Source organism: Mobula hypostoma, chromosome 2 (genome assembly GCF_963921235.1).
Source record: "Mobula hypostoma chromosome 2, sMobHyp1.1, whole genome shotgun sequence".
NCBI classification, from domain to species: domain Eukaryota; kingdom Metazoa; phylum Chordata; class Chondrichthyes; order Myliobatiformes; family Myliobatidae; genus Mobula; species Mobula hypostoma.
In genome coordinates, this window is record NC_086098.1 from 241,521,503 (window position 1) to 241,549,493 (window position 27,991).

At 43.8% G+C, this 27,991-nt stretch overlaps 1 protein-coding gene across 2 annotated transcripts; it reads left to right on the forward strand.

The window, feature by feature from the left end:
- The first annotated feature begins 1,404 nt into the window (after positions 1 to 1,404).
- anp32e (acidic (leucine-rich) nuclear phosphoprotein 32 family, member E) lies at positions 1,405 to 27,006 on the forward strand. 2 transcript variants are annotated; one of them, XM_063041841.1, is made up of 7 exons: positions 1,405 to 1,640; positions 12,594 to 12,743; positions 16,671 to 16,793; positions 18,091 to 18,247; positions 21,387 to 21,520; positions 22,660 to 22,720; positions 26,320 to 27,006. In XM_063041841.1, the coding sequence occupies exons 1-7, from the start codon at positions 1,563 to 1,565 to the stop codon at positions 26,382 to 26,384; spliced, it is 768 nt and encodes a 255-aa protein (XP_062897911.1). In that variant the 5' UTR covers positions 1,405 to 1,562; the 3' UTR covers positions 26,385 to 27,006. The 2 variants fall into 2 exon arrangements, with proteins under 2 accessions (XP_062897911.1, XP_062897910.1); XM_063041840.1 differs by having other exon boundaries at positions 1,406 to 1,640; positions 21,387 to 21,556.
- Positions 27,007 to 27,991: the final 985 nt, after the last annotated feature.

Consider the following 27,991-nt stretch of genomic DNA (forward strand, 5'->3'; position numbering starts at 1 on the left):
GACCCAGAGTTCCTCCAGCAGATTGTTTGTCACTTGGGTGCCATAGTAGCACAGTATTTCATGCCACACTATTATTACAGCTCAGGGCATTGGAGTTGGGCATTCAACTCTGGCATCTTCTGTAAGAAAATTTGAGTGCTCTTCCCCTGTGCGTGGGTTTCCTCTGGGTACTCCAGTTTCTTCCCACAGTCCAAAGACACACCAGTTCGTAGGTTAATTGGTCATTGTAAATTATCCTGTGATTAGGCCAAGGTTAAATTGATGGGTTGCTAGGTGGCTCAGCTTGTTGGACAGGAATGGACTGCTGTATCTCTAAAAAAAGAAAAAAGAAAATTTCGGGCACTTGTCTCCACAGCATCAGACCCAAATGCAAGCGAATACAAACAAGCAAAAAGGCGGGCATTCATTTGGTGGGCCAATGGGCTATAAAACCCCTCACCCTTGCAACTATCGTTGGCAAATCTTTCTGCAACTTCCAAACCCTTCCTACAGTTTATGTTTCTAAAGTGCAATATTAACAATGCTTGGGGTCTGCCCTCTACAGACCTTTCAAGATATGTCTGCGTTGAAGATATTTAAAATCTTACTGAGGAAGGGGATTTTGTACAGATCTACTTTTCAAATATTTCCTTTCCTCGCATTGTAAAGCTCTACAACTCTTCCCCAAACTTTTCGCACACTTGGTTCGTGGTGTTGGAGAGGTTTTGTCTGGAAAGACCCACTGAAAATGTATGATTAGAAAAGGGGGTAAACTCCTCAGAACAGGGTCAAACTGTGAAGTAAATTCCTTCACCGCCTCCTCTAAAACACAAAGGTGGACTTTTTTTTCCTCAGTACACCTTAATTGGCAAATAATATCGGACACTAGCCTTCTTCTCTTCAGCCATGACAGCTCCGTCCTCATCCTCCATTGTTCGACGCTACCGGGCGCCGACTTCGCCCGGGAGGGGTCTCCACTATTCCCCAATCCATTGACCCCTCCAGCTTTGGCGCTTCTTCGAACGGTGGCGGGCGGAAACGCCTACTGTAATCTCGATTGACATCCATCTCCACCAATTGGACCTGCTATCTGTCCTCAGTCTGCCACTCTAACCAATAGAATTTAAACTACTGGGCAGGACTAGGAAATCTACTGAGTGACATCGATATTGAGCAATAGAACGTCGTTTCTCAATCTCCCACCCAATGGTGTAGCTCAGTGGATAACTGACTGCTTAACAGACCAATCAAAATTGGATTACTTCCAGCGGCCGTTGCTTCATCGCATTACTCCTTTTCCCACCCTCTCCAATTGATAGACTTGATCACTGACCAATCATAGACTGGAATGTTGGATGTTCGGGACGTTTTTGACTAATGGGCATGAGGAAGCGGCGGCGGCGGCCAATGGGAGAGTAGCCGGCGGGCGGGATACGCAGGCTGAGCTGTGAGTGTAATGGAGGCTGAGTAACTGAGGGAAGATAAAGGCTGTTTGTCCTTGGCTGGGGAAAGAGAAGGAAAGAGGAATCTTTTTATTTTTTTTTAAGTTTGTGTTTGGGGAAAAAAAAGCAAGCAAAAAAAAAATGGAGATGAAGAAAAGGATGAACCTGGAAATGAAGAAAAGGATCAACCTGGAGCTGAGGAACAGGAACCCAGGCGAGGTAGAGGCTTTATTACACATTAATGGAGTGAGCATTAGCACCACATGTCACTGTGTTTAGAATTTATCCCTCTCGTTCACCAGAAAACTCACCTTCTTCCCCCTCGAGTACAAGTACGCGGAGTGCAATAGTTACTTTTAAAACTCACTTGGCCTTTGCATTCCCTGTTTTATATATTTTTTTGGCTTTCTTGGAGGGGGGAACATGCGTAATTAGTTTAAACTTTATTTATTTTTCCTTTTAGAAGAGAGAAACTTTCAGTTCTGCACCGTTACTCTAACCAGAACTTGAACTTGTTTGCGTTGGAAGAGGATTCTTTTTAACCTCGCAACCCAGTTCATAATAAATTTCACCCCTCCCCCCGCCCAGATCACGGATCGTTTCCTTCCATTTTCTTTGAAAGAAAAGGTATACCTCGAGTTTTCATCGCCTCATTGTTGTTTTCTGATGTTTTATGGGTCGTATTCCAGCTGGAATAATTTAAAATGTTATGCTGGATATCTCCAATCCGGTTTAACCCACCGTCCCGCTCGAATGAGAGATTTGATGGTACAAACAAGGATGAAATAGATCCTGCTGTCTTGGAACGATGCTGAGTTTTTGTTTTGCATAAGTTTATTGGAAGGTTCCAAGGACTGTTCTGGCAATTTAATTTTTGAGGATGCACGACCTTGATTTGTATACTTTTTTTAAAATGCAAAAAAAATCGCATTGTTCATTTAAAGTTGTAACAAGAAAAAGGAGGTTGTTTTGAATCCGAAGAAATGACGCGTTTTTTTTCCCCTTGTGGACATCTTCAGCAGTGGGCTACCTTTTTTAAAAAAACAATGATCTTAAGTATTTACAACTCTGTATGCGGTAGTGTTTTGGGTTATTAATACAGTTTTCTCCTTTTTTTTTACCACCCATCTTTTTAGCATCCCATATTGCCCCACACACCCGCCCTTCCTGTCAGCTCTCAGTCAGTTTTGTACATCCTGTTTTAATTTCTTCACCCTCATTTTCCAAAGATTTCTGGAGCTGAAGGCAGTTCGTAAGCCTGAGCCATTTCCCAGATGATTTAAATGTGTCTACATTGACCACGGTAGAACGACAGTGTTGCAGCTCAGTGAGTTTCAGAGCTCAATTCTGGTGCTGTCTGCAAGGAGTTAGTACATTCTCCCCGTGACCTCGTGGGTTTCCTCCCAGTCCAAAGACCTACAGGTTAATAGGTTGATTAGCCATTGTAAATAGTCCTGTGATTAGCCGAGGGTTGGATAGGTGGGTTGCTGGGCTCATTGGTTTGGAAGGGCCTATTCCGTGCAGTATCTCTAAATAAATAAAAGCGAAACTATCGTGGGAGTTCAAAATGATTGAAGAATTAATTTCCTGGCCTGGAATCCACGTTGGTCTGTTCACATCCGGCGTTGCTTTCTGGAGAATGAGGAATAATGCAATTGCTTTGTGAATCAAAGATTATAATAGCCTTGTATTTAGATTTATTCAAAATAATCTTGAGCTGGCTTTTGAATCTGTTTCACTGTCACGGACATTGCAACTTGTAACTCTTTTGTTTTGCAATGAAATATTTGAAGAAGTGTGGCGGTGTTCATGGACCGTTCAGAAAGGTGATGGCGAAGGGGAAGAAGCTGTTCTTAACGCATTTGAGTGTGGCTCTTAAGAGTCCTGTACCTGCTCCTTAATGGTAGTAATGAGAGGAGGGCATGTCTTAGATCACGAGGGTCCCTAGTGAAGGATGTTGCCGCCTTGAGGCATTGGCTTTGAAGGTGTTCTCAGTGGCTCATGCCCATGCTGTCTGAATTTACAACCTTCTGCAACTTTCCTGATCCTGTGCGTGGGTACCTCCAACCGGAAATGATGCGCCAATCACAATGCTCTCAAAAGTAGATCTGTAGAAATCTGCTAGCTATAATGGCTAGTGCCCATTGCTCATTGTGGCCCTGAATCATCTGGAAATAGTGCTCCCTATTTGACCTTTGCCAGGACGGAGGAATCATATCATTGTCAGGTGATAAAGCAGCTCCTGTCCCATGGGGGGGGGGGGGATGGCCTAAGTTCCCAGTTCTGGCCTCCAACTCGTCCCTTTTAGGCAAGGAGAGGATTGGAATTATCCCAAGGTCTTTGGTCAAATAAAGGCATAGGAGCACAATATGACCATTTGGCCCATCAATCTGCTCCCCATTCTCCCCCGTTACCTTTCACACCCTTACAAATCAGGAACCTAGCAACCTCTGCTTTGGATATACCCAATGACTTGGCCTCCACGACCACCTTTGTCAATGAATTCCACAGATTCACCGCTGTCTGTGAAAAGATATTCCTCCTTATCTCTGTTAGAAGGGACGTCCTTCTATTCTGAGGCTGTGCTCTCTGGTCCTAGGTGCTCTCGCTATCTGAAACATCCTCTCCATGTCCACTTATCTCAGCCTTTCAATATTTGGTAGGTTTTAGTGAAAATTCACCCTCTTTCTCCCTCCACCCCCCCCCCCACACACACGCTTTTCTAAGCTGCAGCTAGTATAGGGCCAGGGCCATCAAATGCTCGTATATTAACCCTGTCATTCCTGGAATCATTCTTGGCCTTCTGTAGACCTTGGTCAGTGAGTTGTTCTGGCTATCCTACCGTCAAGTGTCCTGGGTTCGATCCTATCCTCCAGTGTTGTTTGTCCAGATGCTTCATTTTCCTTCAATGTCCCAAATTCTTGCAGGTGAGAAGGTTAATTGGCCTTGGTAAATCGTACAGGTGAATGGGAGACTAAAATAGGGTTGCTGTGGGAAGAGTGCAGATCAATACTTGATGATGGGATAAGATCTGAAGATTAAATATTAACTTTATTTGCCACATGTACATCAAAACATACAGTGAGATGTGTAATTTGCGTCAATGACCAGCGCAGTCTGAGGATGCGCTGGGGGCAGCCCATAAATGTTGCCGTGCTTCCAGCATCCCCGTTAACTCTAACCAGTACATCTTGGGAATGTGGGAGGAAACACGCGCGAAAGTACACACAGTGGCAAGAATTGAACCCTGAAGCCTAGCACTGGCCATTACGCTACCATGTCACCTTGGTCAACTGAAAGGCTTGTTTCTTTGCTTTGAGACTCCCGTGATCCTAAAGTACTCTTCTGGAGGGGATAATTTAGCTTCTCAGAGTTTAAGACTAGTTCAGGGTTTCACGCATCTCTGTAATTTCTCTGGGGTGCTGTCTTATGAATTGCTTTCTTTGGCCGTGCTGTCTTTGACTCTGGCTTCAGCTCCTTCCCTCAACAGGGTGACCAGGTGTAGTGCCTACGTCTAGACCGTGTTAGTCGAATATTTACGCACAAGTGTTTTTGTATTGGACCCCACTCAACAGTGTTGTTTATGCAAGCAGACACTAAAATATCAAAAAAAGTATTTGACAAAACCAAATTTGCCATTGAAAAGTTGATGGGGCATGTGACAAAAGGCGTGGTCTAAGAGGTAGGAGAAAAGAGAACATTCTGGAATTGTGAGTCACACAACTTAGAATTGGGCCCTTCCATTTGAGCCGGTGTTACATTTTGTAACTTTAAAATATTAAACTAATTCAAGGGAAGACACAGGAAACCAAAATGTGAGTCTTCCCTTCGTGTTTTATGCTAAGCAGTGCACGCATGCGTCACGTGGTAGTGTAAAAATGTATGCAATTCTCCTATTTATCCATAACTCATAATGAATTATTTAAACAAGCAAAATGCTTAATCAGCAACATACTTACAAGATTACTGAAATATTAAATGTAGAACAGCCATGATGCACTCACTTCACTAAGGACGATCCCAAGCTCAGCTGCACAAGGAGGAGGGCAAGTCGTGGGGCTAACAACATCTCGTTTATTTAAAAAAAAAACACACACACACACACACACACGCCCAGATATACAGAAATGCCAACAAAAGCTTTAAAGACCTCATCCCCTGAAGAGGAAGGATCTTCGCCTAGTAGACGTATGTGATCACGTTGTGAAAGCCACGGGGCCATACAACCTTCTTTCATCCAGGTCCACCACCTTTGCACCTATCCATCCACATCTTTACCATGGTCCTCGTGCTGCAGAAGTCAAGTACCAACATTATCAGGTGAGCACTAATGTGGAATCCCCAGGGAAAGTGGCAATGTGACCTTGAAGCTGACGCCAAGATGATGGGCTACACATAAGAACAACTTGAACGACTGGCCCAGGACAAAGGACTCCGGTGAGCTACTGTTGGCAGCCTGTGCCTCAGTAAGAGTGATGGGCTTAACTCAACAAACACATGGTGTGCCTATTTTATTCTCAACATCGCCCTCCATTCCACCACTCACCCACGCACCAGGCACTGTACACCAGACAGTGGACTTGCCATTCTGTCTGTATTTCTTGGGAATTTGGGAAGAAATTCCGTGAGGTTCTCCCCAAAGGCACTGGAAAACACGAGCACAAAGGACAGGATTGAGAAAGTTAGGTGTGTACTAAGGGGTAAAAATTGATGATGGGTTAAGTTGTTGAAAGAGCGGTAAGTAGGCTACATGGTGACTTTTTTAACAATTGAATTAATTTTATAATTAATGAATTAGAAGCATCTAATGGTCTCGACAAGAGAATTTGACCTTGAGTGAGTTTGGACCCTTTGTGACACTTATTGAGTTGACATTAAGTAGTGGGATAGGTTGTCTAGATTATATTAACTTTGTTTATTCAAGTACATGGTAACATACAGTGAAATGTGTCATTTGCATCAACGACCAATACAGCTTGCAAGTGTCACTGTGTTTCTGTTGCCAGTGTAATATGCCCACACCTTACTAACCCTAACCCGTATGTGTTTGGAATGTGGGAGAAAACCCACACACCCGCAGAAAGGATTTACCTGCTTACAAAGGACTCTGGAATTGAACTCTGAACTCTGCCCGGAGTAGTAATAGTGTGCTAACTTGCTGCCATGGCACCCCTAACATGTGCATATGACCTACTCAGTTGAGTTCCAAGATGTTTCACTGTGCACCAGCTGGTATTTAATCCCATTGCCAATGCTCTGCCCAACATTTTACCTAATCTTTATCTTGTGAGCCTTGCATAGCCTTCCGTGTGATCCACAACACCGCCAACTGGAGTTTGGATTTCAATTTTGGCACCATTTGTAAGGTGTTTGTATGTCCTTCCTATGAATTTGGGTTTCCTCTCCCATTTCAAAGATGTACCAGTTAGTAGGTTAATTGGGAAGTTGTCCTGGGACGAGGCTAGGGGTAACTAAGTATTGCTGGGTAATGTGGCTTGTTGGACTGGAAGGGTCTGTTTCGGGCTGTACCACTAACTAACAAGCTAAATAAATAAACTTACTGGTCATAGCTTCTGCATTCATATCCAAGTTGTTAGTAAGCCAATTTTGGATCATTTAGCTAGCTCATCCTAGGGTTGGCATGGTAAAGTAGCAGTTAGCGCAAAGCTTTAGAACACCAGCAATTGCCAGTCAGGGTTCTATTCCCACCACTCTCTATAAGGAGTTGTCCATTGTTATTAACCAAAACTCTAAGACAAGGACCCTTGCATCACCAAAGAGGTCAGTGTTACTTGAAAACATTCCATTTCATGGTTTTCCATAATGAAGAGCCAGGTCAGTTTGTCAAGAAATGCAAATTGAAAAACTTTTCAGAATGTAGATCTTACAGCCCTTTGGCCCATGATGTTGTGACAACTTAACCAAGTTAAACCCAACCCTTCCCTCCCACAGGCCTTCCATTTTTTTTTTCTCTTTTAGCCTAGCTTTGGTACTAGTTTCACACACATTCGGTGGGGGAGGGTGATTTTGTATCTTCAGATATTTGTGTATTCTGTGAAGGGAGTTTCCATCATCTGAACAGCTGCAAAGTGTGGGGTTCGGCTGTTAAAGGGGGTGTTTAAGGAGCTCATTCAGTTGGCAAGGTCAGAGGTATTGAGAGGAGGACAAGGCTGGAAGATGAGGGTCCTTAGTGATGGATGCCAAATTTAGTTTTTATTGCCTGTCTTGCATTTTTTTCTGAATCAGAATCTGGTTTATTATCACCTGCATATGTCATAAGATTTGTTTATGGCAGCGGTACAGTGTAATACATATTTAAAAGTAAGTTACAATAAGAAACTTCTTTTTAAAGTAGTGCAAAAAAAGTAAGGTAGTGTTCATGGTCCGTTCAGGAATTGATGACAGAGGGAAAGAAGCTGTTACTAAAATGTTGAGTGTGAGTCTTCAGGTTCCTGTACCGCCCTGATGGTAGGAATGAGCAGAGGATATGTCCTGCATGATGAGGGATATTAATGAGGATGCCACCGCCTTTTGAAGATGTCCTTGATGGTGAAAAGGCTAGTGCTTTTGATGGAGCTGGCTAAGTTTACAACCCTCTGCAGCTTTTTCCCATCGTGTGCATTGATGCTTCTACCAGATGATGCAACCAGTCAGAATATACTCCACAGTCAGTCTTTGGTCTCCTTGAGCTCCTAATAAAATAAGCAATTGGAGACAGAGTTTATACTCTTAAAGCCTTTCAGAAAATAACTTGTCTATTTCAACAGATCAGGTATAGTGAGTTGTTTTTGTTTGCTGCTTAACTCAAAATCTACAAAGAGAAGTGGATACTGCAGTCTAATCATGGGTAGAGCCCTCCCCACTATTGAGTGCATCTATGTGGAGCTCTGTTGCAGGAAAGCAGTGTCTACCACCGTTCCAGTCTTCTCGCTGTTGCCATCAGTAAGGAGATGCGAGAGCCTCAGGAGCCACGCCACCAGGTTTAGGAACAATTAGTACTCCTCAACCATCAGGATCTTGAACTGGGTGGGGGTGGGGGGGGGTGCAGCTTCACTCGCCCCATTACTGAACTGTTGCCACAACCTGTGGACTCACTTTCAAAGACTCTTCATCTCGTGTTTTGATATTGTTTATTATTATATTTCCTTTTGTATTTTCAGAGTTTGTTTTTGGCTTATTGGTTGTTTGTCCTGTTGGATGTGGTCTTTCGTTGATTCTGTCATGTGTCTTGGATTTGCGTGCATGCCAGCAAGAAAGTGAATCTCAGGGTTGTATGTGGTGACATATGTGTACTTTGAAAATTTCACTTTACCAGGTTGAAGTTCAAAAGTTAAAACTGCTTGCTGCACATTCATCAGAATTGGGTGAGCCAAGTTGTTCCCATTGTTTGTCTTCATCCAGAGTGCTTGAGAATTCTCATCTTTAAAGTCCACAGTCCTTGAATAAACTCAACAGTGTTGCTGGGAACAGTGTCTCAAATGCCCAGAATAGAGAAATTTGCTATAAACACAAGAGATTGTGCAGATGCTGAAAATTCAGACCAACGCACACAAAATGCTGGAGGAATTCAGCAGGTCAGGCAGCATCGATGGAGAGGAATAAACAGTTGACGTTTTGGACCATAGCCCTTCATCAGGACTTAAAATAAAATAGAAGTCTTCAGAACCTGGCTTCTGCCCTCTTCCTTTCCAGAATGATGAAGGGCCTCAGCCCAAAACATCGACTGTTTATTCCCTTCCATGGAAATTTGCCAGCTTTGGATGTTTCCCCTTAGTGTACTCATTTCCAGTTCGAGATTTCCAAAATTAATCATTCCTTGTTTTGAGGTTAATCTTCCTTGCAATCCTGCTGCCACCTCCCAGTCTCCTGAGTTATGAAGGGCTCCTGTAGATGTCTAGGTGACAGTGAACTAAAAGTCTGGAGTCCATCCATTGTGACCAGATTCTGAGCACAGGGCAGATTTTGATCTAAGTGTTTACATATTCAGTGGGATTTAATGGAACACAAAAGCCTCCCCTTTTCAGGAGTTCCTTTAACTCATTCATGCCTTTCTCTTGAAAGTTGTTTGACATGTTTCTTTATTGTTCATTGACCTAATGCACTTTCATTAATGACTAACTGCTCTCCCTTGAATGGAAGTGTATTCACATATATTTAGGATTAGGAAATGGCCATTAATACTGAACATGTTTAAAGCTTTCCATTTCCTTGCTTGCCATCGCAATAGCCATGGTAAAGTCCTGTACACCCAAACACCGTAGGGCACATTAGATCCCTCTGCTGTCGAGGTTCTCTGGCTGATAAATTCTGCTAAATGGGATCAAGCATTTCCCCAGCAAGGATGTTACTAACCCCAACTTCAGTGGGCCAATCCCTGCATTCAATGCACCATGCATTAATTGCATGGGAGTTCTACCTTAAGGCCTCAGTCTGTTTAGAGAAAGCAGATCTCTAGTCAGCAGTTTTATTGTTTTGCTTGGTAACCTTGCAGATTAGAATGTCCTTGGATTCCAATTCCAGTGTTCCGTAGCAAGATGTCCACCCTGTATCAAATTAAATATTCAGTGTATTCAGTTTCTGTTAAATGGGTGCATCCTTGCCCCAAAGTCATAAGACATAAGCGCAGAATTGGGCCATTTGGCCCATTGAGTCTGCTCCACCATTCCATCATGGCTGGTTTATTATCCCCCTCAACCCTGTAACACAATACCAAATTAAACTAAATACCTTCTTCCTACCCACATCCCTTCATTCCCTGAGAAAGGGGACGAGAAAGCAAGAGGAAAAAGTAAGTGAAAGAAGGGTGTAGAGAGAAAGAAAGTGCATAAGACAGAAAGAGAAAGTGAATACATGCATATTTATGAGAGACCATAAGGTATAGAAGTGGAATTAGAGCATTTGGCCATCAAGTGATTTATTTTTCCCCTCGAGCACATTCTCCTGCCTTCACCTCGTAACCTTTGACACCCTGACAAATCAAGATCCTATCAATCTTAAGTAAAATTTATTCATGTATATGTTACCACGTACTACCTTGAGATTCATTTTCTTGCAGGCATTTACTGAAAATAAAGAAATGCAACAGAATTTATTTTTTTTAAAAATATATACATAATGACTGACAAACAGCCAATGTGCAAAGGAAGACATTGTGCAAATAAAATACTGAGATGAGTTGTGGCACCTTGAAAGTGAGTTGGTAGGTTTTGGAGTCAGGTCAGAGTTGTGAGTGAGGTTACCTATGCTGGTTCAGGAGCCTGATGGTTGAAGGGTAATAACTGTTCCTGAATCTGGTGGTGTGGGACCTACCTCAGTCCTGATGGTGGTAGTACTGAGAAGAGATTGGCCCGGATGGTGGGGATCCATGATGATGGGTACTGCTTTCTTGTGGCAGCACTCCATGTAAATGTACCCAATGGTTTGCCATGTCCTATTTAATCTTTTAAGAACTGATGGGTGGCACCTACGAGGGTGTCAACATTTTGTTTTCCTGTTGATTCAGCTGCCAGCCTGATTTCTCAGGAGTGAGAGGGCACAGGCGATCTCTCCCAATACATACTGTCTATGTACTGCTGCGTTCTTAGACACTCTTAGTGAATCATTTTATGTTGCTCAGTCATTGTGGTGGGAAGCCACAGGTCTTGGCACTAACATGGCCACGTCACCTTGAGTTACTTGTCACATGTCAGTAGAGCTGCCTTGAAGTTAACACTGTGCAAGTTTAGCAACGTCTGCTTCTTGACTCTACTGCTGGTGCTACGATTAAAGGGCAGCACGGTAGTGTAGCAGTTAGCACAAACCTTTACAGCATCAGCAATCACGATTGGGTTTCAATTCCCACCACTGTTACGAATTTGTACATTCTACCAGTGACTACAGGTTTCCTCCAGGTATTGTGAAGTAGTACAGATTGGGCTTGGTAAGTTGTGTGCTATGTTGGCTGCAGAAGCATGGCGACGTTTGCAGTCTACCCACAGCATGTCTTCGAACCGTGTTGGTTGACAATACAAGCAACAAGTTGCGTGTATACCAAACCGCACAGTGAAAAATAAAGCTAATCGTTCATCCTTTAAAGGATGCTTGCATTTGGCACAGAAATGGGTAGAGTGGCTGACGTCAAGCAAGGCAGCTGGGGCGAAAGTCGGTGGGGCAGTCAGCTGTCTCAAAGAATGACGGGTGGAATTTGAAGACGAGGCTATACATCAGGAAGAGCGTAAAGCAAGGAGGTACACAGAGAGTGGTGGAGTGTGGAGCAATGGGGCACCTTGGAATGCATGTCTACTGATCCTTCATGGTTGCAGGGCGAGAGCTGAGACCAATGAAATGCTCTCCGTCAGACTGAAGATGAGCTTTATTTATCATATTGAAACATGCAGTGAAATGTGTTGTTTGCCTTGTACTTTTGGTCTCCCCTACACTGGAAAAGACTTTTCCTATTTTGAGAGAGATCAACAGGTCAACTTTTGATCACATGTACATTGAAACTTCGAAATACACGGTGAACTGTTGTTTACCTCAACAACCAGTGCAGTCTGGGGATATGCTGGGGGTAGACTGCCAATGTTGCCACACTTCTCGTGCCAACCTAGCATACCTAAAACTTACTATCCCTAATCAGTGCGTCTTTGGATTGTTGAAGGAAACCAGAGCACCCAGACAAAACCCAATGCGGTGTTGTGGAGAACATATAAATTCCTGGCTCCCCTCTTACCCCTTCTGTTCACCCGCATATCACCTCCTTTCTGGTTCCCATCCTCCTTTCCTTTCTCCCATGGTCTACTGTTGTCTCCTATCATATTCTTCCTTCTTCAGCACTTTTTCTTCCATCTATCATCTCCCAACTAATTACTTCCTCCCCCACCCACAACTGCTTTTCTGGCTGCACCCCCCTTCCTTTCCAAGTCCAGATGAAGGGTCTTGGCCCAAAACATCTCTTTATTCCTCTCCATAGATGCTGCCCAACTTGCTGAGTTCCTGCAGCATTTTGTTTGTGTTGCAGAATCTCTTGTCTTTAATATTTTGATGGAGAGTTGCTGGAAGGGATTTGGCAGACACATTGAAGATGAGACTGCAAAGGTGTTGCTATGTATGTGCTGGCAAAGATTACTGAAATTGCCTCATGGAGCTCAAAATAAGTTGTACTGCTATTTTTTTTTTCTCTCCTCATTCCAGGTGGCGGAGTTAGTAATTGACAATTGTCGCAGCAACGAAGGGGAGATCGATGGCTTTGGTGACGGATTTAAGGAGCTGGAGTATCTCAGTATGATCAACGTGGGACTCAAGTCTCTCTCCAAACTCCCAAACCTCCATAAACTGTTAAAGGTGAGCGCTCGCAGCAGGGAGTTTTGGAAAAGTGGATGTGGGCAGTGGGCTGGGCAGAGAAAGCTGTGTTTCCAAGTCTGAGGAAGGAGATGGCACTCGCTGATTTCTTCCCTCTCCTCAGTGGTGCTAATATCATCAGAGGTGTCTAACTGGTGCAATGGACAGATAACACCTGATTATTTATTTATCACATGTACAGTTAAATGCGTCACTTGTGTTAACAACCAACACATTCTGGTGCCAACATGACATGCCCCTCATGTTTTCAGAACACATAAGTAGTAACAGCAAAACAAGCCCCTCTGTCACCCAGAGGTAGCAGCCTGAAGGGCAAAGACCAAAGCTGGTGAGTCCAGAGGAGACAGCCCAAAGTAGTCACCAGGGTCGTAGGTCTGTGTGACTTCGAAAATCAAGGCGAGAAGGTCAAACCCATGATGGTCAAGTCCTCGGGTTAACTCAAACGCATTTCACTGTATATTTCGATGTTCGTGTGATAAATAAATCTGAAAAGGACTGATGGCGCCATCCATTCCAGAACAGCGCACAAACGCTCTGAATCTCTCACTGCAGCTCTGGCACAAAGAGCAAAATAAAGGTGCAGCAAGATCTTGTTCCTCATTCCCCATTATGTGGGTGGAGGTTTGAGTTACCCTGGGTGGTATACCCCTGTGGGCTATGTCCACAAAAGGGTAACTCGCTAACAACATGATTTTCATCAAACTCCTCATGCATCCCATGGGCATGCTCCCCCATCTTATTCTCCATGAACTAAATAACATCCCATAGCCCACAGACACTTTTTCCACTCCCTCATTACTGACCTTCCCCACTCAATGAATTTCCCAAAGTGCACTTTTCTCTAAACACAGAAGGAATACCTCCTTATTTATTTAAGTGTAGCAGTTAGCCCAATGTCATTACAGCTTGATGTTGAAATCAATTTCGGCATCTCTCTGAGCATGGGTTTCATCCAGGTGCTCTGGTTTCTTCCTACAGTCCAAAATCTTACCACTTAGTAGGTTACACACACAAAATGTTGGAGGACCTCAGTGGGCCAGGCAGCATCCACGCGGGAGACAAAAGTACAGTCAGCGTTTCGGGCTGAGACCCTTCACCAGGACTGGAGGGGAAAAAAGATGGAATGGTTTAAAAGGTGGAGGAGGGGAGAGAGAAACACAGGTGATGGGTGAAACCGGGAGGGGAAGAGATGAAGTAAACATCTGGGAAGTCGATTGGTGAAAGAGATACAGGGCTGGAGAAGGGGGAGTCTGGTAGGTGGGGATAGAAGGCCATGGAAGAAAGGAAAGTGGGGAGCACCAGAGGGAGGTGATTGGTGGACAAGGAGATAAGGTGAGAGATGGAAAAAGGGATGGGGACTGGTGAATGAGAGAGTGGGGCATGCCATTACCAGAAGTTCAAGAAATCAATGTTTATGCCATCAGGTTGGAGGCTACCCAGATGGAATATAAGGTGGTGTTCCTCCGACCTGACATCGTGACAGCGTAGAAAGGCATGGATTGACTTACCAGAATGGGAAGAAGTGGGATCTCCCAGTAGCCACCCATTTTAATTCCACCTCCCATTCCCTTGCCCCCTCCTTCTTCCCCCTCTCACCTTGTCTCTTTACCTAACCATCGCCTTCTTGTGTTCCTCCCCACCCCTCCTCCTTTCTTCCTTCCATGGCCTTCTATCCCCACCTGTCAGACTTCCCTCTTCTCTAGTCCAGCTGCAGGGTCTCTGCCTGAAATGACAACTGTACTTTTTTTTTCCCCATAGATGCTGCCTGGCCTGCTGGAGTTCCTCCAGTATTTTGTGTGTGTTGCTTGGATTTCCAGCATCTGCAGATTTTCTCTTGTTTGTGATCTGCTTAGTAGGTTAATTGGTCATTGTAAATTGTCCTCGATTAAGTTAGGGTTAAATTGGTGGGTTGCTGGGTGGTGTGGCTTAAAGGTTCTGCACTGTATATCTAAAATACTTTTTTTGTCCTTTATTCTTCAAAGTGGGCACTGTCTCCAGGAGACTATAATTTAGATGGGTGTGCTGTCAGTAACTGCTGTGAGAATTGAGAAGGTTTTGGGAGCAGTGGAGGGGAAGGTAGGCTTATAGACATGGGGTGTTGGCCGGACCAGGGCTTATTGTGGGAAGTTAACATTCATCGTCCTTGCTCTGAATGGACAGAACAGAGATATGACCATGGGTGGTTGTTGATGAGTGGTTTGGGGGGGGGGGGGAGCGAATTGTGAAATGTCCTTGGGATACAGCACAGGTGATCATGGGGTGTGGGTGCTACACTGAGTACAACTTAGGTTGACAACCTAACCAGCATCTCAGATAGAAGCAGCAACACACAAAATGCTGAAGGAACTCAGTGGGTCAGGCAGCATCTACTGACCTGTTCCTTGACAAGACTCGGGATTCAGAATTGGGTTTAATATCGCTGATGTATGTAATGAAATTTGTTTTGCAGCAGCAATACATATAAGAAAATTAAGTAGTGCAAAATGAACAGATCCAAAGGAAAAAACATTACTGAGGCAGTGTTCATGAGTTCATTGTCCATTCAGAAATCTGGCAGAGGAAGTAAAGCGTTGACTGTGTCTTCAGGCTCCTGTACCACCATCTCGGGTAGCATTGAGAAGATGGCTTGTCCTGGGAAGTGTTGGAGCACCCGCCACCTCTTCTAGCTATCCTCCCTCTTCCTTTCAGTCCTGATTAAGGATCTTAACCTGAAACAGGCTCCATAGATGCTGCCTGACCTGCTGAGTTCCTCTGTCACTTTGTCTGTTGTTTAAAAGTGTGAGGACCTTTTACTTCCAGGGTTCTGCAGTACAAGTTCTGACCTCACCAAGCTCTGGCCTCCATTGCTTGGGTGGGATATATGGAGAAAGAACAGCCTGGATTTGCCAACAAATAGAATGCTGGAGGAACTCAATAAGTCAGGCAGCTTCTGTGGAGGGGAATAGAGTCAGTGTTTTGGGCTGAGACCCTTCAGTGGGTCTGGAAATCAAGAGGGAAAGATGCCAGAATAAGAAGTGGGGGAGTGAGGGGTACAAGCTGGCAGGTACTAGGTAAGAAGAAAAGGGGGGTGGGTGGGGGAGAGAGCATGAAGCTGGAAAGTGATCAGTGGAAGATGGTAGGAGGAGGAATCTGATTAGTAGAGTGGACTGTGGAAGAAAGGGAAGGAGGAGAAAAACCAGGGGGAGGTGATGAACAGGTGAGAAGAAAGGAAGAAAGAGCACTTGAACTCTCCCCATTGTCAATTCAAACACTTTCCAAGAATATCTGGCAATGTCTGTAAAACCTCAAAGTCAAAGTAAACTTTATTATCCAAGTATGTATATGTTACTATATACTACCTTGAGATTCATTTTCTTACAGGCATTCATAGAATTTATGAAAATCTATACATAAAGACAAACAACCAATGTGAAAAATAAGGCAAATTATACAAATAAATAATACCGAGATGAGTCCTTGGAAGTGAGTATGTAGGTTGTGGAATCAGTTCAGAATGGTGGGGAGTGACGTTTCTATGCTGGTTCAGGGGCCTGATGGTTGAAGGGGTAATATCTGTTTCTGAACCTGGTAGCGTGGGTCCTGAGGCTGGTGTAACTCCTTCCCAAGAGAGCATGGCCTGGACGGTGAGGGTTCCTGATGATGGATGCTGTTTTCTTGTGACAGAGCTCCATGTAGATGTGCTTAATGGTGGAGAGGATTCTGCTGTATCCTACTTTCTGTAGGCTTTTCCATTCTTGGGCATTGGTGATTCCATACCAGACTATGATGCAACCAGTGGGTATACTCTCTGCTGTGCATCAGTAGAACCGCTTATCAGATTTGTAGGTGTTATGCTGAATCTACGCAAACTTCTAAGAAAGTAGAGGCTTTGCAAACCGCTGATGTCCTTTTTTTTTTCTCCCCCCACAGCTGGAGCTCAGTGACAATTCCATCTCAGGAGGGTTGGAGTTACTAACGGAGAAGTGTCCCAACCTTGTGTACCTCAACCTCAGCAGCAATAAGATAAAAGACTACAGCACGGTGGAGCCTCTGGTAGGTGACTGAAACTCTACTTTTGTTCATAATCATAGTACTATAGCACAGAAACGGGTCCTTTGGACCTTTTGCGTGTTGAACTGTTATTCTGCCTAGCCCCATTGAACTGTATCTGGACCACAGCCCTCCATGCCCTTCCCGTCTATGTACTGAACCGATATTCTCTTACATATTGAAATCAAACCCACATCCACTACTTCCGTTAGCAGCTCGTTCCACACTCTCACCATCCTCTGAATGAAGAAGTTCCCCCTCCTATCTCTTTAAATACTTTACCTTTTACCCTTCAGTTCTAGTCTCACCCAATCTCAGTAGAAAAGGCATGCATTTACCCTATCTCTACTCTTCAATATTTTGTATACCTCCATCTGATTTGATTCTCTTGCACTCCAGGGAATAAAGTGGTGACCTTTTCAATATTTCCCTGTAACTCAGATCCTCAGGACCTGACAGCATTGTTGTAGGCTGTCTCTGTACACTTTCAGTCCTGTTGATTGATGTTGGAAAGGCACCATGGTTTGACTGTAGGGTGGTAAACAGGGTAACTGACTACAGCTTTATGGTGACATCCGACCACAGTGACAGGGCTGCTTGGTAGCATGGTGGTTAGTGTAAGCACTTGCCAGTACCTGCTATAGGGGTCCAATTCCCACTACTCTCCGTAAAGAGTGTGACCTTTGACTGTGTGGGTTTACTCAGGTGCTCTGGTTTCCTCCCACGTTATAAAGACGTAAGTTGTGGGTATGGGTTGATGGCACTGAAATCACAGTGACACTTTCATTTTATATGGGAAGAACATGCTAAGTTTCATACAGAGGACACCAGCTTGAGCTCAGTCACCTCAAACTGAGTTGTGTTGGTTGTTAATGCTGCCTGACCTGCTGAGTTCCTCTAGTACAGGGGCTCCCAACCGTTTTTTTCCTGCCATGGACCCCTGCCGTTAACACACTTACATTTTCTCCCTTGCAGTCTCAACGACGATGCGCCACTCAACAACACCCATGTGACCTACTAATCTGTATGTCTTCAAATGTGGGAGGAAAGCAGAGCACCTGGAGGAAACATGCAGTCATGGGGGAATATAAAAATTCCTTTATTTCCTGCATTCCTTTGTACATCTTTGCCCCTCAATCACATCATATCTGAATAAATTTGAATCACATCACATCAATTCAAATTGATGTATTTGAAGACTGATTTTAAAACCAGCCCAAACATTTAATTCTATATTAAAAGTCCTGTGGACTGTCTCCGGTTAACATTAATGGCAATACCTTTCTTTTCCAAACTTCAGAAAAACCTGACGCATTTGAAGAGCTTGGATCTGTATAACTGTGACATCTGCAATCCCAGTGACTACAGGGAGAACATTTTCAAGCTCCTCCCTCACATCACCTACCTGGACGGCTTTGACCGGGACGATCAGGAGGCTCCAGAGTCTGATGATGAGGGTAAGAGATGATTGTCTTGAAACTGGGGAATTGGTGGTGGGGGGGGGGGGGTGCGGTGGGCACGTTCTGTACCTTGCAGTCTTGGTCCACTGAGTGAGCCCACCACCTGTCTGTATGCCGACCCTGCTCTAGTTTCTTTAGCAAACAAGTAGGGTTTTCTTTGTGGAGTGGAGGAGGATGAGAGGGTCATAGAGCACCATAAGCACAGAACCAAGTCCTTTGGCCCATCTGGTTCATGCTAAACTGTTAGTTCCATTGACCCGAACCTGGGACATAACCTTCCATGTTCCTCCCATCCATGTATTTATCCAAACTTCAGAATCAGGATCAAGTTTAATGTCACTGGTATATATGAAATTTGTTGTTTTGTGGCAGCAGTACAATTCACTACATAATTTAAAAAAAACCTAAAAATTGTAATAAATGTATATTAAAAGTTAAGTAGTGTAAAAAGGAGGGGAAGATGTAGTGTTCATTGTCCATTCAGAAATCTGATGGCAGAGGGAAGAAACTGTACCTGTACCACCACCTTAATCGTAGCAATGAGATGTGGGTATGTTCTGGGAGATCCTCCAAGAGAACCACAACTTTGTTGTGTTTTGGAGGTTTGCGTACCTCAATGACCTGGAGAGTGGTATTGGCTGGAGTCGGGGCTTTATGCTATAAAGCCAGGGTCACTGATGCCCATACGGGTCAAAGGGTAGAGGACAGACTGAATGGTCCATTGGTCCTGCAGGTTTGAGGATTCAGCTTGGGGTGAAAACCCCGACCAGTCAAACAAAATTGTTACGGAAACAGCAATGAAGAAGCCTTCTACATCTGTGTGCGATGGCCAAGGATAGACAGCAATGGAGATCCTTCATTGCAGCCCTAAACACTAGTAGAGTAGCAGGCAGTAAGTAATGTAGAGGCGGACCTTAATGACGGATGCTGCCTTTTTGAGGCATCTCTTTTGGAGGTGTTCTCGATGTTGGGGAGAGCCTGTAATGGAGCTGGCTGAGTTTACAACTTTCTGCAGGTTTTCTCTGAATGTTGCAATTGAACCCTCATCCCCCACTTCTGCCGGCAGCTCACACCACCATCCTGAGTGGAGAAGTTTCCCCTCAGGTTCTGCTTAAATATTTCGCCTTTTACCTATGGCCTCATGTTCTCGTCTCACCCAACCTCAGTGGGGGGAAAAAAGCCAGATTCAAATTACTATCTATTCCCCTCATAATTTTGTATACCTCTCATCAAATCTCACCACCCCCGCCCCCCAACCATTCTCCTCGGGGAATAAAGTCCTAACCTATACAATGTTTTTACTATAACTCAAGTCCTCAAGTCCCAGCTACATCCTTGTAAATTTTCTCTGCACTCTTTCCATCTTTATCAAGGTGTGTACGAGTCATTGATAGGTGGTGCTCTGTTTCCCAGTGCAGAAGTGGCTAATACTTTGCAGCATAATTTTAAGGTGACTGGAGGAAAATATGAGGGGGGGGCGTGTTAGAGGTGGTCCTTGTACAGAGTGGTGGGTGTGTGAAATATGCTGCTGGAGGTGGTGGTACAGACAGATGGGACACTTAAGAGACTCTTGGATGAGCACATGGATGATTGAAAAAAATGGAGGGCTATGTGGGAGCAAATGGAGTAGGTTAAAAGGTGGGCCAATGGGCTGTACTGTGCTGTAATGCTCTATTCCTCCCTATTCCCCATCTACTCGCCCACTTGGTCGTGACCAATTAACCGACGAACTCTTGTGTCTTTGAGTCACACAGTTGTGCATCAAGGAGATGAGTCCCTTCATCCCAATTCATTTGGAATGCGATTTGAGCACCTACATCCCCCCCCCCCCAAGGGGAGACACCACGCAAACGGTGCCTGAGGTCCGGATCGAATCCTGATAGAACCACCTGTGCCAGCCGGCCCCTTCTCCATATCTGCTCAGTTTGAAGGTTCAGGCACTACAGTAGTGTAGCGGTTACTGTGACACTATGACAGCTTGGGGCATTGAAGTTCAATTCTGTAAGGAGCTTGTGTGTCCTTCCCGCAGAACGCTTGGGTTTTCTCTAGTGGCTCTGGTTTCCACCCACAGTCCAAAGGTGCATCAGTTAGTAGGGTAATTGGTGTCTCTAAATTTTCCCATGATTGCACTAGGGTTGCTGGGTGGTGTAACCTAATCTGCACTGTATCTCAATAAACAAGCCCCCTCCTGGGTGTTGACTTAGATTGAACCATCTTTGGTCATTGGCTTAGGGAGTTGGATTTCTCTGCTGTCTCACCAAGTTGGTATTTCTCCCCAACTCTTTCCCTTAAAGCAAACAAAACCATGCCCAAAGCTGCTCTGGGGTTCACTGTGTTCAATTTTCCAGGCTCAGAGTCATAGTTGGTAGATAGCAGCACATTAGAATAGCAGCCAGCATAACACTTCACAGCACCAGAGATCGGAGTTCAGTTCCTGCCTCTGGTTGTACGCTCTCCCTGTGACTGTGTGGGTTGTCCACATGCTCCAGTTACCCCTCACATCCCAGAGATGTATGGGTTAGAATTAGTAAGTTGCATGCATGCAGAAGCGTGGCAATACTTGCATCTGGCCCCACATCCTCTAACTGTGTGGATTGTTAACAGAAAGAATGTGTTTCACTGTTTTGATGTACATGTGACAAAGCTGAATTTTATACAGCACAGAAAGGCCTTTCGGCGCAACTTCCCCGTGCTGACCAAGTTGTCTACGCGGGTCATAATATCATTTTCGCGCTACAGTTTAGTTTAACCATCTGGCCATGGAGAGGATATTTCTAATAGTGGGAAAGCCTAGGATCGAAGGACACGGCCTCAAATAGAAGGATCTCCCTTTAGAACAGTAATAAAAAGTAGTTTCTTTAACCACAGGCTGAATCAGTGGAATTCATTGCCACAGGTGGCTATGGAAGCCAAGCCATTGGCTATATTTAAAGCAGAGGCTAACAGGTTTTTGATGAGTAAGGACGTCAAAGGTTATGGGGAAAAGGCAGGAGAATGGGGCTGAGGGGGAAAATAATTCGGCTGTTATAGAATGGCAGAGCAGACTTGATGGATTGAATCATCCTAATTCTGCTCCTTTGACTTGTGGCTTTCCAGAGACAAGTTCAGGTAAAATGTCTTAATGTTTCCTTTGCAGAGGAAGACGAAGAGGATGAAGATGGAGCGGCGGCAGCAGGGGGTTACTACGAGGAGGATGAGGATGAGGAAGAAGATGAAGAGGAGGAGGATGACGAAGAAGAGGAGGATGACGAGCCCGAGGAAGCGGAGGAGGTCGGATTATCCTATCTCCTAAAAGAAGAAATTCAGGTTGGCTTCTAGTACCTGGTGCTGAAACAGAGGGGCCCGCTGAAAGCTTAAGAAACAGGAGCAGCAATTGGGCCACGTGACCCCTCTGGTTCACCCCCAACTACCTTCTCGGGGGACTCCCATGGTCAAGTCGACCTTAAAAGATAAATCAGAGTACGGTGGATTCCAGTTAATTGGGACATTTCAGGACCAGTACATTTTGGCCCAATTAAAGTGGCTGTCCCAATTAGCTGAAGTTTCATGGAAAGAGTTAAAATGTATATTATTTTTAAAAAGGGAAACTGAGTAACAAGTTGTGTATTTAACTGAAATACAGAATAAATTAGAACACTACCAATGTTGCACCAGTACTATAAAACTCTATAGTTCCTGAAAGTTGTAGACGGAGGAATTCATCTGAGTCTTTTGAATGTAAATTTAGCAAAATCAGTGCAGACACATAGTGCAAATAAAGGGCTGCCTTCATAAAATGCTTTCCACAATTGCATCCTCTATCTTCATATTCATTGCAACATTCAAGACATTGTTGATGCCATCAAATTCTGTCATTTTTAACTTGTTGAAGTAGTGAAATCTTTTCATGTTCACTCCCAGTCGTTTCTGGCATCTCCAAGCCTAAATGCTTAACTGCAGTGAACAAAACAGTTCTGAATTGTGGTACTGTTTATATCTTGCCAACTGTCAGTCACAAAAATCACTACTTTTTGAACAGAAGTGCACCCAACCGGTGCTCTAAGCGCAGCCACGCAAGTGCATGCAAATAACGCTAGATAGAAACTGTTCGGCAGCAGTCTCCTGTCCTAGTTAAGTGGCATAATATCCCAAATAAACAAAGGAAATCTTGGCTATTTTCTTGATTGATTTTTGATCTTTGAGTTGCCTGAAATACATGGCTGCCCCGATTAGCTAATGGTCCAATTGACTGTAATCCCCTGTATTTCTAAATGGTTTAAAAAAACCCTGAAGCAAAGAGATCTGCAGGCCCATGTATATAGATCATTAAGGTTGAGCCTGGCCCACATCTACTTTGACTGTAAAGCACTTTGGATATCTTAGATTTTCAAAGATGCTGTATAAATGAAATTCAATTCTATTTATTCCAGGATGATGAAGACGATGATGATTATGTTCATGAAGGAGAAGAGGGAGAGGAAGGTGATCAAGGTAACTTTGTGACTTAAAAACCATTGTGCGTGCTTGAATCTGACCTGCCATTTGGTCATGGCTGGTTTCACGATTCAAGATTGTTAAATGTCATTTCCCATACACAAGTGTAAAGAAGAACAAAATAATTGTTACTTCAGATACAATACAGATAAAACAGAAAATGCAGGAAGATGAGGAACACAATAATTGTAAAAACATAAGATGGTTTTTATATGAAAGAAATCTGAACCTTTTGCAATTACGTGGTTTTTTGCATTAATTACTGATCTTCGTCTAAGTCACAATACATAATTTACCTAAGCTAATAAAACAAATAATTATACTCTTCGTGTCTTTATTGAACACGTTGTTTAATCATTCACAGTCCAGACTGGAAAGTATGAGCCTTTGTATTTAATAACTGCCACCAAGCATTTCCTGTATCTGCTGATCAGACTTGCACAAGGGCGAAGAAGAATTTTAGACCATTGAAATGAAGAATTTTAGACCAACTGAAACAAAACTGTTTCAGTTCATCAGTATTTCTCGGCTACCTCGCATGAACAGCCCTCTTCAGGTGATGCCGTATTATCTCAGTTGGGTTAAAGTCTGGACTCTGACTTGGCCATACGAAAACACAAATTTTCTTCTTTTTAAACCATTCTGTTGTTGATTTACTCTTGTGTCTTAGATCATTGTCTTGTTGCATCATCAAACTTCTAATAAGCTTCAAGTGACGACTGTTACCCTGACATTCTCTTTTTAAAATGTCTTTACACAATTTTGAATTAATTGTTCCCTCAATGATTACAAACTCCTAGGCCTTAAGACAGCAAAGCAACCCCGAACCATGATGATCCTTCCACCATGCTTCACAATTGGGATGGGGTTTTGGTGTTGGTGTGCAGCACCCTTTTTTCCTCCAAACATAGCAGAGGTGTATTTCTGCCAAAAGTTTAACTTTTGTCTAATCTGTCCACAGAACATTGTCCCAGAAGTGTTGTGGAACATCCAAGCGGTCTTTTGCAAACTTAGGCATGCAGCAATTTTTTTTTGAGAACAATGGTTTCCTCTGTGGTGTCCTTCCATGAAAAGAGATTCTAGCCAATTTCTGAAGATTTCTGCCGGTCTTTTGCTGTTACCCTTCTCTTTCGCCTCCTTTAGCATTGCACATTGTGCTCTTGGTGTGATCTTTGCAGGATGTCCACTCCTAAGCAACAGTACTGAGCTTCCTCCATTTGTAGACCATGTCTCTTTCTGTAGACTGATGAACATTCAGGTCTTTAGAAATGCTTTTGTAGCCTTTTCCAGCTTCATGCATCTCTACAATTCTTCTAAACTCCTCTGATAGTTGTTTTGATCGAGGCATGTTGCATTTAAATGGATCTTTCTTGAGAAGAGCAGGCTCTGTCAGTAATCAAGACGGTGTCTTTTTATTTATCAGCGGGGCACCTCTACACCCTACACCTCCAATCTCATCTCACTGACTGACACACCTGACTCCACATAAGCTTTTGAAGAAGGCATTACCCAAGAGGTTCACGTACTTTTTTTTTGAACCTAGACTGTTATTGCTTAAATGATGTACTCAGTATTGATGAGAAGAATACAATTGTTTGTATGTTATTAGTTTAGACAGATTGTGTTTGTCCATTGTGACTTGGATGAAGGTCAGACCACGTTTTATGAGTAATTAAAACCAGGTAATTGCAAAGGGTTCACAAACTTTCTTGCAACTGTACATAAGATTGTATGTCCATAAAGTGATGCTAGGCACTGTCTGGTGACTGTCAGGAAATGAAGTAGTGGTGGTTGGGAGTTTTCCCTCTTGACCTTATTCTTCGAATTCTTCCTGTAACCTTTGATGTCCTTACTAATTAAGAACTTGTCAACCATCGATTTTAAATATACCCAATAGCTTGGCTTTCACAGCTGTCTATGGCAATGACTGCCACAGATCCACCACCCTCTGGCTAAAGAAATTTCTTTTCATCTCTGTTCTAAAGGATGTCCTCCTATTCTGAGGCCGTGCCCTCTGGTGGTGACCCCCCCACTATTGGAAAAATCATCTCCACCTCCACTCTATCTGGGTCTTTCGATATTCAGTAGGTTTCATTGAGACCTCCTTCCCCTCCACCCATTTCTTAACTTCAGGGAGTACAGGCCCAAAGCCATCAAATGCTCCTCGTATGTCAGCCCTTTCACTCCTGGGATAATTCGTGTAAGCCTCCTTTGGACCCTCTCCAATGTCATCCCATGCTTTCTTAGATAAGGTGCCCAAAATTGTTGACAGTACTCCCAAATGCAGTCTGACCAGTGCCTTTATACAGCTTCAGCATTACATCCTTGCTCTTGTATTCTGGTCCTTTGAAAATGAATACTAGCATTGCATTTGCCTTCCTTGCCACCTATTTAACCTTTAGGGAATCCTGCAATAGGCTTCCCAAGTTCCTTTGCACCTAGAATTTCTGAATTTGCTCTGACACTGACAGAAGAGGTATGCTGTGCGGGCTTTTTGCCTGAACCATGGGACTAACCCACTACCTGGTGATTTTTCTCTAACCCCAAGAAATCTTCCTTTGGGTATTATAGTTCCTTTGTGACTATTTTGACGGCTACAGTGACATCAGCTTCCACTGCCTGTTCCAAATCTACCTTCTTAGTTAAAAATGCAAGTGTTCCCTGTTTGCAGCTGCACTGGTTACCCACAAAGCCCTGTAACCCTAACTGCAGTCAAAACACAAACTGGCCACTGCCTATGCAGTGTTGGGCCTCACTTCGCTATACTGTTGCAGGTTGGCAAAGTTTAATACTGGAAGGGCCCCTCCCTCATGTGTGGCCACCATGATCCATTTGGAGTTGCATTTGAACTTCCAGTGTGCCCTGAAACCTCGGCTCTAGTTGCCCACATTTCGCTTCCCCAGCTACCCCCCCATTCCCCATTCTAACCAAATTTTGCATGGGTACCATCAAGACTGTCCTGACCAACTGCATCACTGTCTGGTATAGGGATTGCAAGGCATCTGACCACAAGTCCCTACAAAGGATTGCGTGGACTGCTGAGAGGATCATCGGAGTCTCTCTTCCACCCATCCGAGACATTTATCAGGAGCACTGTGTACACAGGGCACTTAGCATTGTCAGTGATCCCTCCCACCCATCCAATGATCTCTTTGAACCCCTACCATCAGGCAAGAGGTAACATAACATTAGGAGAAAAGCTATTAGGATGGGAAACGGCTTCCTCCTACAGGCTATGAAACTACTGAACTCCTTGTCACCATCCAGGTCTCAAAAACATCATACTCTTTACTTTTTAACTTGCGTCATAAGTGCACCTTTTTGTTAATTTACTAGTGTTAGTATTACTTCAAATTTGTGTGAGTTACATGTACTGCTGTGCACTTTGGGCCGGGGGAACTGTTTTGTATGGTTAAATGACAATAAACTTGGGTATGCCACGCACAAGTTACATAAATGCTGCCAGGAAACAGTCAGATTTTTGTGACAATGTGAACTGCCCCCTCAGTGTCTCCTTTGGAAGGGGTGTCGAGGGGATGAAACCTTTGTCCGTGCGCTGACCTGACATTGTTGCTTCTTCTGTCTTCCCTCAAAAGACGTGGCCGCTCAGGGACAGAAACGGAAACGAGAGGCGGATGATGAAGGTGAAGAGGATGAGTAGTTCCCTCCGGGTGTGACCAAGCGCCTGTTTTTACCGCAATACAACATCGTAACATACTTGCTACGGTTTAAGTAGTAACTGTCACAATTGGAGTTGAAAGGGGTGCAGAGGAGGAACCTGGGGTCGGAGGGAAAGGAAATTATTTTGTTGTACTTTTTTTAAAAAACCATTCCAGTTTTAATAGCAAAGTCCTGGATTCATTTGTGTAGTTTTTTTTTATTTGCAAAGCCTTTCTTCGGAGCTGTGTGAAAACCATACTCAAAAGTTCACGCAAAGTGAGATTCTAAAGATTTAGTTCTATTGTGTGTGCGTGTGTATGCGTGTGTTCCCAGTGGGGAAGGTTCTGAAGTGGTGATGCAGTGAAAAGCAAAATTGGAGTTCAATGCATATTTCAAAGCACTATACAATTGCTTTATTTTCTCTGAACAATTACCTGTCTGCATTTGCTATGTAAATCGTCATGCTGCAGTTCCATTCTCCTGCCAGGAGAGGTGCTGTAGTACACCACTGAGAGCAGATTACACTCCTCACACTGGTAAATCATCAATATAAATGTTGACACTGGAAATCACAGGGAAAAAAAAGACAAAGTCCACTCACCTTAAATAAATTTCCCAAAACACTTTTTACCTTGTGTGTATTCTCAATAAATTTCTCCCCAGTTTTGTTTCAAACTTGTAGCTTTCCATTCCCCTGCAGGTGATATTCCTCACCTTGGCTAGCTGGAACTCTGGTTGGTCTGACATAGACCAGTGATCAGCCTCCAAAGCCTCAGAATCCGTGTTCAAGAAGCATTTCCCACAAGAGCTTTGTTTTTCTCCAGATGGATGTCTTTTTTAAAATGTACATTTTCCTTCCCCTTCTGGGAAGAAAATCCAAATCCTGTATAGTTTCCAATTGAGGAGGGGGGACTAGATGGCAATGTTTGTTTGGAGACAGATGGTACAGCTACAGCTTGCTGCTGGTAATGCGGGTGGCTTGTGTGCTTATGGCCAGTTGTCTAGCTAATAAGTTCATACTCTTCTGCTCCTAGTGGATTTTGTTTTTGTAACTATCAAATTACTAAATCTAGGAACACCCTAACCAATCTTTCAGGGAGTGTAGAATGAACATGATATATCTGTGGTTTAGCCTTCCATGGCAAACAGTTTATTTGATTTCAGACTTCTGGTTTAAGACATAAGGTATGGCTGGCTGTATCCTTTCGTAAAGTCCTGTCTCCATAGATTGCTCCTGACCTCCTTCAACTCCCATTGAAATCGCATTTTTAACCTGTTAAGGATTACTCTACAGGCGCAGACAGTTAACTCACGTGTAGGGATGGGGTTTTGTATCCGTAGATTGTGTGGGGGGGCTTTTGTTTTGTAGATGTCCTTTAAAACACCTGAGCACTGTTGGAATTCACTCCCCTGCCTGCAGGATTGAGGGGTTCCTGCAAATCAAAATCAAGAAACTGCAGGTGATGATTCTGCTGATGCTTGTGTGTGTCACAGATTATATTTTTAATGCTTTTTTCCTGGGCCCCCCCCCCCCCCAAAGGAATTGTGCAGATGCACTGATTCTGGAAATGAGAGCCAAGGAATAGCTTTTTTTAATTCTCCCTCACT